This window comes from Fibroporia radiculosa (genome assembly GCF_000313525.1).
Source record: "Fibroporia radiculosa TFFH 294 genomic supercontigs, scaffold2200, whole genome shotgun sequence".
In the NCBI taxonomy this organism is placed as follows: Eukaryota; Fungi; Basidiomycota; class Agaricomycetes; order Polyporales; family Fibroporiaceae; genus Fibroporia; species Fibroporia radiculosa.
In genome coordinates, this window is record NW_012133340.1 from 16353 (window position 1) to 31665 (window position 15313).

Here is a 15313-nt window from a genome sequence, read left to right on the forward strand (position 1 = left end):
GCATATCTGCTGCATGATTTAGATCAGGGATCACTGGTCCATGGAGATAGTATACATTATTCCGAACCGGGATCTGCACGCGACACTGGCAACTTCCAGACGAGTAGAAAAAACTTCTCCCATTTTACTGACTCCAGATATTGAAAGCGAGTTCGTCATTCAATAAAAAGATAGATCGTGGTGCCACATGATGAGATGATGAAGCGGGCAAGTACTGGTGGGTCGGGTTCGACTTGCAAGTGGCTATGGTTCAAATTTCAAGACGCTGCAGCCAGACTAAAAATCCTCAGCGCTCCGATACGGCCGTGAGAAGGAAATCAAGTATTTGACCCAAGCCACTACTTATACTCAAGTCCTCGCAAGTATCAGACAGAGTATGCCAGAATTAACACCTCGGGCTGCGTTGGTCTGGTCCATATTCCTGGCTTGTGGTAGTGGCCAGTGGAGTCGATCGGCGCGAAGCTTGAGTTAAAAGTGCCGTCCTCGAAAAAATACCTCAAACACGATCTGGATTGCGCAAACAAGAGACCAGATACACAAACATACATCCAGATCGACCAGTCTCCACTCCACAAAGATCACGATACAGATTGCATATAGGTCGCGACGAGACTTAGCCTAGAAGCAGTGGATGCTGCTCCCCAACTACTCCACTCCTAATCGAAGGTAACCGTGAGACTGAAGCTGCTCGTTACGAGCTCAGCGCTTCCAGTGAACGCCTCTGTACCAGTTTGCACGGCTTGCAACACCTTGGAAAGAGGCACGATTATGACATAGTTCCAGCCAAAGAGAGAACACGACTTACTTGAGTCTCCGCAACGTAGCCGTTGTCGCTCAGGTAAGCTAGGACACGAAATGAGACCTGGGTATAGTGCCAGACATGGCCAAAATAGACGCACTGAAGAAGGGGACCAGCGAAGCCGAGAAGTCCGTGATGCTGTCACCAGAGGTGGCCGGGATGAAGGAGTAGGTGTCCCAGCCCGAGTTGGGGCCGTACCAGAGGTCCCAGTCGTAGCCCTCGAGAGAGATGCCGGTGACGATGGAACTACCAACAGGTTGGATACTAGGGGATAAAGCAAATGAGTATGATGATTCATGTTGATTAAGCGTTCCACCGGAATCACGTACCCGCCAAGGCCGGAGAGCCAGATCATGCTAAGTAGGAACATGAGTGAGAAGTCTTAGAAACGTGTCAACTTGACATACATCTCGTAGTCCGTGGTGCTCGTGGGCGGGGCAGTGGCATCGTTAGTTCCAGTCCAAATATCGTACCTGTAGTAACAATACCACATTAGTGTTTGTGTATGAATTGCTTGCTTTGAACCTATACGCACGAAACGTCCGCACGGAGTCCACTGGACTGAGACTCGTAGTACCAGGACCAAGCAGTGGTTGCCTCAGAGATGTCAGACAGCTGCAAAAATGTTAATTGCTGATAACAGAGTAGAATATGATGAGAGACTGACAGCCTGGCCGTAGGCGTTCACAGTCAAAATGTTGGCATCTATGAGGGGATGTCAGGCCAATGTCGACCATTTCGAAAACTTCACTTACAGGTCTTCACGTCGTTCTCGTTGTCAGCCCAGGTGTAGGTAGTCGACCAAGATACAGCATCGCCGCCATCAACGAGGCCAATGAAAGTGGCCGTCTGGTTACCGGTGCCCTCGTCTATGGTGAGGACGATGTCAGAAAAATCAACTACACAGCATACAGTCAAGCAGACGTACCGATGCCCCACTGGTCATTGCAGAGCTCGTAGTTTCCGTCCGTGTAGCACGAGTACTGCCCAGTCAGGGTGGTCTGAGCCACCGCGAGAGCAGTCAGAGCGAGAGCGACAAGAGAACGAGGGATGAAAGCCATTGCGGTTGTGAGGGGTTGTAAACCTGCTCGCTGTGGATCCTGCTGTGTCGCTGCAGCTTTTATACCCGCAGCATGGGGTGCCGAAAGGTCACACCGGCTTCGCCTGCTCTTGCATGTTGTTGGCGACATGATGCTGCAGTACTACATCCGACGGTAAAGATGAATGGCCAGGCACCATTGCCACTGACGAGGCAAGCACCTGACGAGCTACGAATGCAGGAAAAAGGCTCGCATCGCGGTCGTGTTTGGTTGCATATGGAAACCATGGGAAGCATGGGGGTTGTAAAAGGTCATGCATCACATAGCAAAGGAAGTAAGTTCGGGGAACCCGCGTAGGACAAGTGTATGGTGACTTCAGACTCAATGTGCTGTGATCCAAGAGCTCCAGGCTCTAAGTTTAGCAGTACCTCCGCAATAACCCCAAAACACACAGCACGGAGATTTCGAAGACCATGCAGTCAGCAAAATTGCAGGGAACACTCGTCATTCACGCTTGAGAATGTTCTGATGCAACCCAAGCATCACGTTGAAAGAGCAACCGCCATCGCGACGGTACTTTAGTGATTCAAAAGAATGGCTAGATACTAATCCTCACCGTGTAGCTTATTTCGTACAATGTCGTGGGGTTTGAAGAGCAGTGGAGGTTGCGCTGTATGAGCCGACAGCAAGCGCCAATGGACGCAAGGAGACAATCGTCCCGGCAGTTAGCGAGGTCGGCGCTCGGTAGCTTATTTCGCATCTCCGCGAACCAGGTGCCTAGTGCAGTCGTGACTTCAGTCTTTTAATTATCCATGAACAACTTCCTTACGGAGCTTGTTGGTATTTGATAGACTTTCTCAGCTCCATCGAATCCATCGATGGTTTAGCTTGCGACATTCTTCGCCATTCGTCAGACAAAGGGAGAACGAAGGGCGGTGCCTGCTCCGGTGGAAGTATTGGAGCAAGAACTTGCTCGTTTCTATTAAGCCCGCCGTAAGCCCTGGTTTTGACTATTGGCTGCTACGAATCTAGGCTGAGTTAATAGTACCGAATCGTAGACACCAGTGCCACCCAGATTGTAAGATTGAAAGCAGGTGACTGACTTGTATTCATCAGGTTCAATGCCAGACACGTTAGGATAAAATATAGAAGATATCATCCGCCAAGGATACATATATACTCGCCTTCCGTGAGGAACAGCGAAGCCAGACGCATCTTGATGGTCCTGGTTCTCAAATTATCGGGCTACCTTCACTCCATTCCCCGCAGTTTCTCCGGGAAAAGTTTCCTCAAAGGTCATATACTGTACATCTTGATATCGTCCTGTGAAGACGGTGTTAGATCGGTACTCTCGGAGCGTACTTAGCTACCTGCCAACCTCGCCTAGTTGACTCCTTCATTCCACCGAAGACTTGAGCTCAGTCATACAAGTTCGGCCGCAACCACAGGAAAATTTGTCTTGCCGATTCTGCTCCCATCACATGGCACATCGTCCGCGGAGAGAGTGTCCACTTGCAGAGATCGGGGTGCACTCCTGCTGAACGATTTCACCGTTTAACTTGGGCTATGTTTTCAAAGTGTTCAGTTCCAGCTTCATCGGGCACGTTGGTTCGGTTGGGGTTAAGTTAGAGCACCACAGGAAGCGAACAAAGTCAACGACGATACTGCAGGTTACATTCCGGTAAACACTGTTGCAAAAACTTACCGGTGTGGATAGCACTGAATTTAGCCTGGTAGGGCGTATTTTTGCACGGATTCGCGACGACGCACGGTCCGACGAAAATCAGACCGAATCCGAGAACCTCCGATTATACTGAGGATATACAGGAATGAAGAGTGCCACAGTAGGAAAATATAATGTCAAATTTACCCATCGGTCTCTGAGAAGGTGGACGCTAGAACGTAACTGGAAGTCTCGAATGTATCACTTCCGCTGTACACCTAGACTCCCGCTTGCATTTTCCGCCGCTTGCAGCGTAATTCATTCGCAAATCATAACTCACTATCGTGACAAATCGTTCAGAATACCGATTGGTCAGACTGGAAGCCCTCGTTATCGAAAGGTACTCCGTGGCAATATGAAATGAGAACATTGTTGTTCAAGCCTTCAGGATAAACTCACTTAGGAAAATCATGACCCGCCAATCCAGAAAATCCGTTGGTATCATCCAATAGGGAGATCGTATTTGGCGAGTTTGGACGATCGCACTCAATGAACTCAACAACTAGCCCCCCTAGCCCCAAGACCTCGATATTGTTCAGCGAGAATACCCTTGATTATTGAGTGAGCCAATGGCGATCGTAACATTAGCAAATTGTACCCAGTGACTACTACTAGTCACGAAACTCTGGCACGTACTCGGCTGACGTACAGACACAGCTTGGTCTGGGTGACTCGCGAACTATGCTCGTGACGAAAAGTATGGGAGTGGAAGAGCTTTGTTCTTTCGGGGGTAATTATACGGAAGTCAGACAAATAAATATTGGGAAAACGTTCAATCGACTGAAGTCACTTACATGTCCAAGTTGTTAAAATGAAGTAGCAACTTATTTCTGCGGAACGCTGTTTCCACCGGTGGAGCCAGACCTGGGATGGTGCATGGAAATTCATTGGTGATATAATTTTAATCTCGAATGAACTATTGTATTCCAATACTTATACCTGATATAATGGCAGTAGTAGCCAGTAGGATTTGCAGTGCAATAGTAAATCGCGTGCAGACTCACTGCAAAGTAACATGACAGCGTGAGCATACGTCATGAATGCATGAAGCATGGACTGCCACCGACGACCGCGTGATTTGCGCACCAATAATCCAGCTGATCAGGCCCAGGCACTATGGAAATCTTCTTTTCTAAAGCCGCAGTTATATTACAGTTGATCGGAGAGTGCGGGTGCCGTTGCACTTTGATAACGTCATTGACAGTCTTCGTAAAGGGCGATGATTGAGATATGATGATTGGGGTACTAAACACAAACTAAGTCCTTCTGGCTGATTACCCAAATAATGCTGTCTATTAAATGCATTGTAAGTGTTCATTGACGAAAATACAAAGGTACGGCGATCCGTACCAGAAGAGTGCGTAACTTTTGACGAGCCTGCTTCACACACATGTCTGAGGTAGCCATCAATTTGATGCTGGATCTTCGGAACACCAGCGATGCTGCAAATGACATTATGATACCAGCATGATTGAACCCATACATATGATACGCAACTTCGTTCATCATTTTATAGTATACCAACCAGGACCATATAGAGCCGAACCATTGAATCTCCGAGAATGAGAACAGCGGAGCGCAACCTGAAGCAGCCAATAAATGATCAGTGACAATACATAGCATAAAGGTAGATTCGAGAAAGCAATGAGCAGATGCTCACCAGAGTATCTTTTACTAGGCTGTGCTCGATCTCCAATGTTTGATAACAATGCAATATACTCGATTCACAGGTTCCTATGCTTAGATTTTACCCTGTGTGCACATAAAAATTTGACCTGAGTCGTCGAAGACACAAAGAACAAAACGAACAAAACGCACTCACCCAGACTTCCACCAGCATGGGCGCTGTATTGCTACTAGAATAAATCCAGGCGCTTTTGAGAGCTGGATCAAGTGACATGTTCTAGTAGACGTTTGGTGTGGACAGAACTGGCCAGGGTAAGGCGTACCCTAAGTGCGTTCTCTGGATGGATTTTGGAAATTGAGGCAGGCCGCGGCAGGATAAGGGCGTTTATTGTCTGCGCTCTGAAAGTCGTAACTCACAATCAGCGTGATGCGGCTGATTGCACTGTTCTCTGCTGTGGGTATCAAATATCCTAACAGTGATACACCCTGACATTGCATCCTCCCGCAAGCACACGCGATTGTAACTGACGAGACTGATTAGAATCAAAATAATTCTGCGCCTCGTCATCACTATATGCTCGCGGCAAGGACCGATCTGCGCTCAAGTTGAAAAGGACACCTTGCTACTTTGCATAAACTGTGTTATGATAAGTCAGTGCAAACTGTCGCCAACGATGTGAAGAAACTACGTACTTACTCAAATAACCTCTGAATCGTCCGAACTGCGATGTCCGCACGGCGGGCGCTCCGAAAAACTCGGAAAGCGACGGTCGAATACGAACTTACTCCAGTCAGCACATGAGGCGATCACATCCGCAAACACTCGAGTCGGCATCCGAGTACCTCCAACAGGCTTACAGATCACCCCCTGAGCATGGTGAATCAAGGAAACCTGACACACACTCAGGTCTATTATTCATCTCGCGCGCACTATAAACCCAGCCTAGCCATCGCATCGTAGGAATGTTCACGCAGCACTGCACCTCTCACAAACAAGGCATCCAGTCACATACAATGACGACCACGAACACCAAGACCCCTATCTTCCTCACTGGGGCGACAGGTATGTGTCCATTTCGTCTCGGCCCCTCAGGCCATGCAGTGCGAGGTGGTCTCGTCGTTCGACGGAGTGCACTGATCCCTGAACACGAATAGGGTACATCGGCGGGTCCGTGCTCACGCGCCTCCTGCGCCACCGCAGCGCGGACGCGTTCGATATTACGGTCTTCACTCGCTCTGCGGAGAAGGCGAAGTTGCTGCAGGACAAATTTAGCGTCAAGGCTGTCGTCGGGACGCACGACGATCTCGACAAGCTCGAAGCGTGCGCGGAACGGGCACACGTCACTTTCTCCTGTGTGAGTCGTCCGACGGGTGTTAAGCATGGAGGCCTTGACGCTGACAATGTGATGAAGGCCGATTCGGACAACCTTCCGGCCATAGAGGCGATGTTGCGCGGTATGAGGAAGAGGCACGCACAAACAGGAGATGTCCCTATCCTCATACACACTGTCAGTCTGGTCTTACAACGAGCTATTGCATTCGATCGCTGACATACCTTACAGTCTGGTACAGGTCCGTGTTGCATTTTGGGAGCACCTTGTGGCGTGCTGACGGAAAACAAAACCAGGCGTCCTCGGTGAAGATGATAAGGGCATGGCCCCCTCCGAGACCATCTACTCGGACCTCAACATCGAGCAGCTCAAGTCCATCACACCGGCAGCACCACACCGCAGTGTCGATTTGGCCATCATCGATGCAGACAAGCAGGGTGCGGCGTCTGTCTCTTCGTGCCCTGAAACATCAAGTCAGGATGTCCTCAACTGACGCATCATTCAGGCTTTGTACGTACTTACATCGTTCTGCCCTCTACAATCTACGGCATTGCCTCTGGCCCACTTGTCGACGCGGGGATCACGAACCCGCTCTCCCTACAGATCCCTACCCTCATAAAGGTGTCCCTCGCCAGGAAGCAGGCCGGTATGGTGGGCGTGGGCAAGGCGCTGTGGCCAAACGTCCACATCGATGATGGTCCGTGTGCACTCTGTCCGATTTCGCCCTTCTGGATGTACTGCTTACTGGTGTTGTTGCATTCGACAGTGGCAGACTTGTACATCGTGATCGGAGACAGACTGCTGAACAACGGCGACGAAGGCATCGGCCATGGATGGGAGGGGTTTTACTTTGGCGAGAACGGCGAACATTCGTGGTACGACATCAGCAAGGCCATCGCCGAGTCATTTGTCGAGTTGGGACTTGAGGGTACGAGCGAGCCGACGCCCTTTAAGAAGGAGGAACTGGTCAAATATTTTGGCTCTGAAGTACGTTGATGTGACCCCGAGCTCAGATTTTCATATTCGCGAGGACAGCTAGACTGATCATATCCTCATCATCCTGCAGGAGGTCAGTAACCTCTTTGGGTCAAACTCCCGCTGCCGGGCAGAACGCAGTCGCTTGGTTGGCTGGAAGCCGAAGAGGAGGACGGCGGACATGTTGAAGGGGATCAAATCCGAGGTGGAGTTTATTGTGAAAAAGTTGTAGGCGTAACGAATGCGAGGAGCGGCATGCTCGTGCTCAGAGCCACTGGGTATGTTTCCGAGAAATGGTACTCTCGAAAGTAAAGTGTAGGACAGATCCTTCAGCACACGAAAACGCTATCGAGACACTGGCTGCTAGTACTCACATCAGATAGCAATACGAAGTGACAGCTATTCTCGGGACTCATCGCACGCTGCGATCCATCAAATGCCGCGTATACGGGTTGCTGCGCAGGACAACCATCTTGTCGTGAGGCACGACTCGAGCAGAATCCAGATGCACGAGGCACTTGGGCAGACGATCCGCGCGTGATCCTCGGGGAGTAACTTGAGAGACTACGCAGTCACTGTGCCGCAGGCGCATTGACACTTTCAAACGATCCGGGAACGGTCAGTCATATCAAGTTGCCTTCGACCAACAGATTTCTTACCGCACATTCAGATGACATCTGCGGCAGATAATAAACAATAGAGCGGAGTTCTTAGCCGCAATTATGATTGGGGCCAGATAAAGCCAAGCTTTAAAGCTATGCTGTCAAGCTGGTGCACTGTGGTGCACATATTTGTTTTGACACATTCCGCGGGAGGAGCCGTACAGGAATTGCTAGACACTCAGCTGAGAAAGAGATTGCGTCTAGTCACGCCGCACCATCCTGCATTGACTGTGCTTGATGCTGAGCGCAGCGGTGTGTGCTTTGAGTACGTGCGCGATGTATATGGACGCAGCATCCGTGATCCCGCGACCGAGTGAGACCTAAAATCTGGCCGGTTACCGGGAGGTGGGCACGTAAATTCGCGGATGGGCGTGCGCAGTCGCTCATGTGCAACGTGTGTCGATATCGCTGGGAATAATCTGGGCTGGATGATACCATTCAAGAACAGCTGTGGGTAGTCTCTCAGAGGATGCTTCGAGCGCAGGCCCGCGTTCACGCTTGCTACAGGTGCACGCTCCAAGACCAAGCTTGAGGCCCTCAAACGAGACGCCGACCTTGATGACAGCGTCGGCTTTGTACAGGCGAACGCTCGAAACCTCTGGAGGAGGTCGAATAGGTTATGTGTGGTTTGAAAGTCGTCGTGAGCGCCGTGGACCCATAAATTTGGTCGTTGGGAGTCAACAGGGAATCAATGTTGTCCGATGCGTCTCTTCCCTTCGAGTCGCGCGATCAGTGGATCACTAAGTGCGGCAAATGCAAAAAATATCACCGCAAGTAGACACGCGTCTCTCCCCGGGCCCGGGCTTGGTAGAGGCTACGCCTTGAACGTTGAATGTTGAACTTCTGGCCTAGGATCGTGTCTTATTCTGTAAAACCATCCTTAGACTCGTCGATATCGTTTCTGTACCTGATCTTGTCTGGAGTTCGGTGTCATCTGAGCATCCATATGTATACCCCTACTGTGACCAGTCTTGCGATGTCGTCCTGGCCTTGTTTGGCCGCCAAACGACGGGTGTTTGCTGGTGCATAGTTTGCGCAGTCATGGCCGCTCAGTGACAGCGCGCTTCTTCCTTTGCCTGATCGGGCGTATATCGTACGTACCAGGAGGCTGGAGCACCCAAGGGTAACAACCTCCCTATCCTCTGTCAATCATTCCCCAGCCACCATGATTGTCTCGCTGTCTGCTCTGCTGACGATGATATGTATATTGTACTTGATAGAGCCCACATAATTCACTACATATCATGGCTCCCTTCCGAAATACACATCGCGCGGGTAAATGGCATGCAGTCCTGGCGGAACTTAAGTATCATACATTATAACACGATATCCACTTCGGATCCTCATCATATCTTTAAGAGCTCTGACGCTTTCTGGGGTACCCCGAGCGGCGAGATCGGGACGGGTATTGGTTGCGATAGCAAGGAAAGGAAGGCACCTCTGCGGGCAGTCATGCTTCACCCAGTGCAGCAACACGCCGCCCTTGACACCCCGCGAAATGTGCTCGATTGCGTAATGAATCAAATTCAATCTCGGAGGCATCTCATTATAACCCGCTAGAATATTCTTGTCAAGGGCGTATTGGTATAAGCTGTCCCAATGCACGACGTAGCCTAGGGACTTTTGCGCGGTCTAGCTGCATATTGCAGTGGAGCTGGTAGAGACTGAATGTCTGAAGAGTGTACATCCCTCGAAGAGTGTCAACAACATCCACGGCTACTTGAGCACAAATTGCACCTACATGAGCGTTACATACGACGCAAGAAATTCTCGTGGCGCGGTAGCCAGTTGAACTTGAGGTTTGGTCCCGTACCCAAACTTGAGGTTCGTCTTCTCATGGCCACGTGACAAGAATTCGCTTGGGCCGATTGATTTATTGAAATTTGAATACTCAAGGGCACCGGAGGCCTCAAGAACTCGCAAGGTAGCTCTCCTAGTGATTGAAGATAGGAGTGAACGCAGTGCGGAAGAGAAAGAACAAAGCCAGTGAAAAGCGCGTCGATGACAGCTAATGTATGAATCTGGACATAATCATTCATCGCCAATCTAAAAATTACATTTGGTATGATCCAAGAGGGAACTATATTCGACTAGTTCACCGAGGAGCTGGATGCTTGCATTCAATTAACTCAACAACTGGCCCCCACACATCGTACAATGCATGTTATCCAGCGAGAATGCCTTCGATTTCTGCGAGTAAGCCAATGGCAACCATAACATTACCGGACTGTACCCTATGACATCTACTGCACGAAGCTCTGGCACATACTCGGCTGCCCTGCGAAGACAGCCTGATCTTTGTGGTTCGCAAACTATGATCATGGAAAGTATGGAAGCGTAAGAGCTTTATGCTTTCGAGGGAAATCATATCACTGGGGGGTCAGACGGATGAAGAAGGGGTAAATTTTCAATCGACTGAAGTCACTTACATGTCAAAGCCATTACAACAAATCAGTGGCAGCGTTCCGCTAGCTTGTTTCTGCGGAATACCGTTTCTTGGAGTCAGATTTGGGATAGCGACGCATAGAAACGGGTGCATGAAGGATTTGAGCAGATGATCCGCGCATGATCCCTCGAAGAGTGAATTGAGAGACTACGCATGGCCACTGTGCCGCAGGTGCATCAGTGACACCTTCACATAGCCCGAGCCTAAGAACGGTCAGTTGCATCAAGTCGGCCTTCTCGATCAATAGATCTCTCGCCGCACATTCAGATATCGTCCACTGCAGATGATAGGCAATGGAGAAATGCCCCGGGCCCAAGACCGTTTGGGCCACATCCCCGCCTCGGTGAGCGCGTGCGCGCTTTCAGCGTGCTCATCTAAACCACATGAACTGCTTCAATTCGTGCCGAGTCCGCCCGATCGACACATGGCGTCAACAGTATATCTATGTCTTGATTTACGCCACATTGTCAGTAGTAATGCACATGTATGTATGTCATACAACAACACGACATCCGCCACCGATGGTCACGGTGGTTCCATTACCAGACGGACTCATCGATGACACATGTACATGAGCTCGGAGGGAGAGAATAGGCTGGTGCAGATGACATGGTCGCCCACCGTGGACCTGGAATAATGCACATTGGCCGTAGTAGCACCATCACCGGCCGCCCGCGCGCATCGCGGGCGCATTGTCAGAGTCCGAAGATGCGGAACTTCGCATGCACGCTAATGGCGGCCCGCTTATGTCGTACGACGACGAATGACGGATGGAAGAAGACGTCAGATACCGGTCAGAAGACTGGCATATAGTCATATAGTAAGCAGTAATGGCGAGGCCAGTTGTACGGTGTTGGCGCTAGGACTATCATGGTACACATATGCACGAGGCGTGTCTAGTGATGAATGCTGTCTGCGGCAAATTGAGGGGAAGAAGGGGGACGGGTGCTTGTGGACCATCGCGAGGTACCACAATTGAGGACAGACACAGTTGCAATACCTTGAGTTTTGAACATTTGATTCCTGGCGATAGAATCAAGTGAGCAAGTACATTCCGTAGGAAGAGCCACCACATGAATTTATGTGGAGATCAGTTTGTCGCAACATAAATCACAGATCCATAGACCCGCAGCCGCGGAAATGATTAAAGTACAGTGAGACGGAGTGTACGGCAATCGCTAGACGTCTAGACACTCAGCTGAGCAAGAGATCGTGCCTATTGCTGCGCCATCCTGCGTCGGGCTGTGCTTGATGCTGAGCGCTGCGGTGTGCCTTCGCGAGAGATACGTACGTGCGCAATGCATACGATGACGCAGTATCTGTGATCCCGCGACCGAGTGAGACCTGACCGTATCGGCTGGGAGGTTGAGGTGTACGGAGTGCATTTCTGAGGTTGGAGAGATCGCACCCGAGGACTTCGATGTCAGCACGCGCAGTCGCTCATGTGCAACGTGCGTCGATAGAGGGAAACAGCTGTGGGTAGTCTCTCAGAGGGTGCTTCGAGCGCAGGCAGTTCGTCCGGCTACGGGGAGGGAATATTGCGATATCCGGATTCCGAATGCAGCCCCTGCGCTGCCGACATTCGGACTCGGAGCAGAAGACGGGACGACGAGTAGCTTGGCAAGGCAATGTGACGCGCATTGCTACATCTCATGTATGAAGTTGCTGGTTGCGCACCCGCTGGCTGGAATCTTGTTGTTGCGCCCGGGGTTGGATCATGGTTTGAATTTTGACCAAACTGTGTCATGTCCTGTACCGAGTGTAATGTATACAGGGGCGCACTCCGGTGCACTGCAGCTGTAACATGTAGCTTGAGACCCAAGCTGTAACAAAAGAGTTGTGGTGTGAGAGATTTACTGTGGCCAGGCTACAATGCCGAGTCACATCGTGCTTGCCGGTCACACAATTGCCGGCCGGCTACGCACCCTTGCATGTGATTGGAGGCGGGCGCTGTTGACGAGCAGACGCTTAGCACCAACCTAGCGCGTCGGGATCCGGCGGTATGTCACAGCAAGAATGGTCAGCAATCTGATAAGTCGTCGTCCTCGGCGCACTGACCCCTGTCTAATAGCTAGGGGTGTCGCGTCGTCGTCGAGTAACTTGACGGCAACCACAGAAAATAGACGAAACGAAACAGCACACAGACTCTTGCCGCAGCATGGGTTGATGGCAGATTGGAATGTGAAAGAAATCATATTTTGGTGGCTGCGGTGGCTGGAGATGGGCGGGGGGATCGGATTGCCACGTGCGGGCGATGCGGAGCTGGAGTTGCTGGGTGGGAAAGCTTCCCGATTGGGTGGATGACGGTCTTCCTCAAAGTGCGGCAAGTCCCTCTCCAACACTTGCTGATCAGTATTAATGTCCCTTTACTGTCGCTGCCGCCATGTTCCAATCCCTTTCGTCCTTCCTTCCCTCTCCCTTCCAACTCGGCACAGACAAACTCTCTCCCACCCCTGAGTCTCCAGAATCTCAGCACAAGGAGCAACCCGACCACCCAGAGATGCGCCCCCCAGATGACCAGGCTCTCAAGAAGAAGAAGGAGAGGTCAAACGAGGTGAATATTCTTCATTCCATTTCAAGTTTATCTTTGGTTATTGCTGCCGCGGGCTATATTTCCCCCTGTCTTGCGAGGCGGGCTGGGACGACGGGGATGTGCTCAGTGCTGCGTTGCTGCTACGACGCATTTTGGGAGCAGTCGGGGAGGTCGTGCTTGGCTTGTCCGTCAATGACTACGTTCCAGGATATAGCCAGGTTCATGGTATGTCTTATGTTTCGGTACGAGTCCGACATACTCATACCGCTAGCTCTAGCTCAAGCGCCCTTGTCATTCTGCTTCACCATGGGTTATGTGCGAACGGGAAGCCGTAGGCGGACATCTTCCGACACTATTGGCGAACCCTTGTTGCTGCTTCGTCACGACATCTGGGTGTCTTCGTGCGGACGCCCTGCATGCCCTTCTGCGTATAATGCAGCCGGTCACACCCGTACATTCCCCGTCCCCATCCTGTCCATCTTTCCGCTAGCAGCGCCTCTCCGCCCAACGATGCCCCGTGTCAATTCAACCTGTGCATATTGACCACCTTCGTCCTCGATTCAAACCTGCACCATCCATCACCACTATGCCCGAGATATCTGATTATCTGTCATGGCGCGAAGCGTTTGTTTGGCGAGCGGCAATCTACATCTGTTCATTCCCCCACTGCTTTGCGCTCATTTATTGGCTCCCTTTCCGCTGCACACTGCGCGGCAACTGGCGTTCATGACGTCTCGGGGCGCGCTCGGCCACGCTACTGCTAGTGCCCGAATTCGTCTGTTTTTCAAGTCTATCACGGGCAGCCATCAAACGAGTAGTGCTGGTGGTGCCGAGGAGATAACCCGCGCGTCCATGTCGCTTCATCAGTTATTAGCGGCACCATCCATTCAGAGATTTTTTGGCTAGTAATCTCCGCATCAATCAGCTGAACAAAGAAAGCTTCTTTATATCGTATTCCTGGCATGATGACACTGACAACGTGTCCCTATTCGGCTCACATACTGTCTATGTTTCTGAATTGAATTTACTTGTCTATGGCGCGTTACGGTCCACCATACTGACTTCGGTTGTTCCTCAGTCCTTCATTGTGGTGCGGCCTCCACCGTCAAAAACCAACCACCCTCTTAACCTCCAGGTCCAATTGGTACCACCCAGTACAAAGGAACGACCAGGTAGTCGACAATCGATAGACTCTTCCGCAGACGGCGGTGATTTGGGATCACATGTCGCACTTTCACGCTCAACGTCAAACCGCTCCGAGACGTCTTTATACTCGAATTATTCAACAGGATCTCTCTCCACCATAGGCTCGTCGTCCACAACATCGTCCGGTCGGCGGATGATCATCCCACTATACAATCTCCAGGCGCATAATGTCATGCAGAATGTCATTGTCGATGCTGGGACCGACGCGAAAGTTGCGAAGTTCATGAAGCGCGGACTAGAGGTAATTGGACTCGCAGTATTCGAACCTATCGAGGTGTGGGGGTACGATGGTATCGATGAGCGAGGGCGCAGTGGAAGTCTGGACTACAGTCGCAGGCTTTCACCAGATATGGCTTACGCAGCAGCGTCGTCCGCCATCTCGCTTACTGCCTCCGAATTCACTCAAGATCAGGGCATACCAAGTTCCTCTACAATCCCCCCAACAGCGACTGCCAGCCCGTCAACTCCGAGACCAGGACGTAAGATTTTCGGGAAGTTGTTTAAGAAGAGGGATGGCAGCACTGCCCCGTCCAGTGCGGGCACTTCGCCTCTTCCCACATCCGCACTGAGCGGGCTTGCTGTACCCGACTCCTCGCGTGCAAAACGCTCCTCGTTGCTAGCCGCCCATGGTTCCCCCGTGCCCGCTAGTGGCCATGAGGTCCAACTACAACCACCTGTGCTGGGCATTCAGCCATCACTGCGCTCACCAACGTTCCCTCCACATGGACGCGCGTCAAAATACGTCTGGGTCGTGCGCAAATGGCTCAAAGGCGAACCAGAGAGCGTGTTTGGCGGTGTGCGTGACAAATTCCAAGAAGCGCGCGGTGCGATCGTTGCGGCCCCGGGCGCGCTTGAGAATATGGTCGAGGTACGTTTTGAGTGGAGTAGGGGGAAGACCGCAAGACGCGGTGGGAGGAGAAATAGGGATAGCGTGGCGGGGTCATCGGCCGCTCCGTCAACCGCGTCGCTGCA

The 15313-nt window shown here is 51.2% G+C and overlaps 2 protein-coding genes across 2 annotated transcripts; one reads left to right on the forward strand and one right to left on the reverse strand.

Annotated features, from left to right (window-relative positions):
• Nucleotides 1–656: 656 nt before the first annotated feature.
• FIBRA_03723 (uncharacterized protein) lies at nt 657–1989 on the reverse strand (the record flags this gene model as incomplete). The annotated part of the gene is made up of 9 exons (XM_012325554.1): nt 657–749; nt 806–843; nt 900–1063; nt 1129–1155; nt 1207–1272; nt 1335–1414; nt 1467–1504; nt 1555–1668; nt 1728–1989. The coding sequence occupies 9 exons, from the start codon at nt 1987–1989 to the stop codon at nt 657–659; spliced, it is 882 nt and encodes a 293-aa protein (XP_012180944.1).
• Nucleotides 1990–6202: 4213 nt separating this feature from the next.
• On the forward strand, nt 6203–7726 carry FIBRA_03724 (uncharacterized protein; the record flags this gene model as incomplete). The annotated part of the gene is made up of 8 exons (XM_012325555.1): nt 6203–6251; nt 6344–6543; nt 6601–6696; nt 6751–6760; nt 6816–6956; nt 7025–7216; nt 7286–7506; nt 7586–7726. The coding sequence occupies 8 exons, from the start codon at nt 6203–6205 to the stop codon at nt 7724–7726; spliced, it is 1050 nt and encodes a 349-aa protein (XP_012180945.1).
• Nucleotides 7727–15313: the final 7587 nt, after the last annotated feature.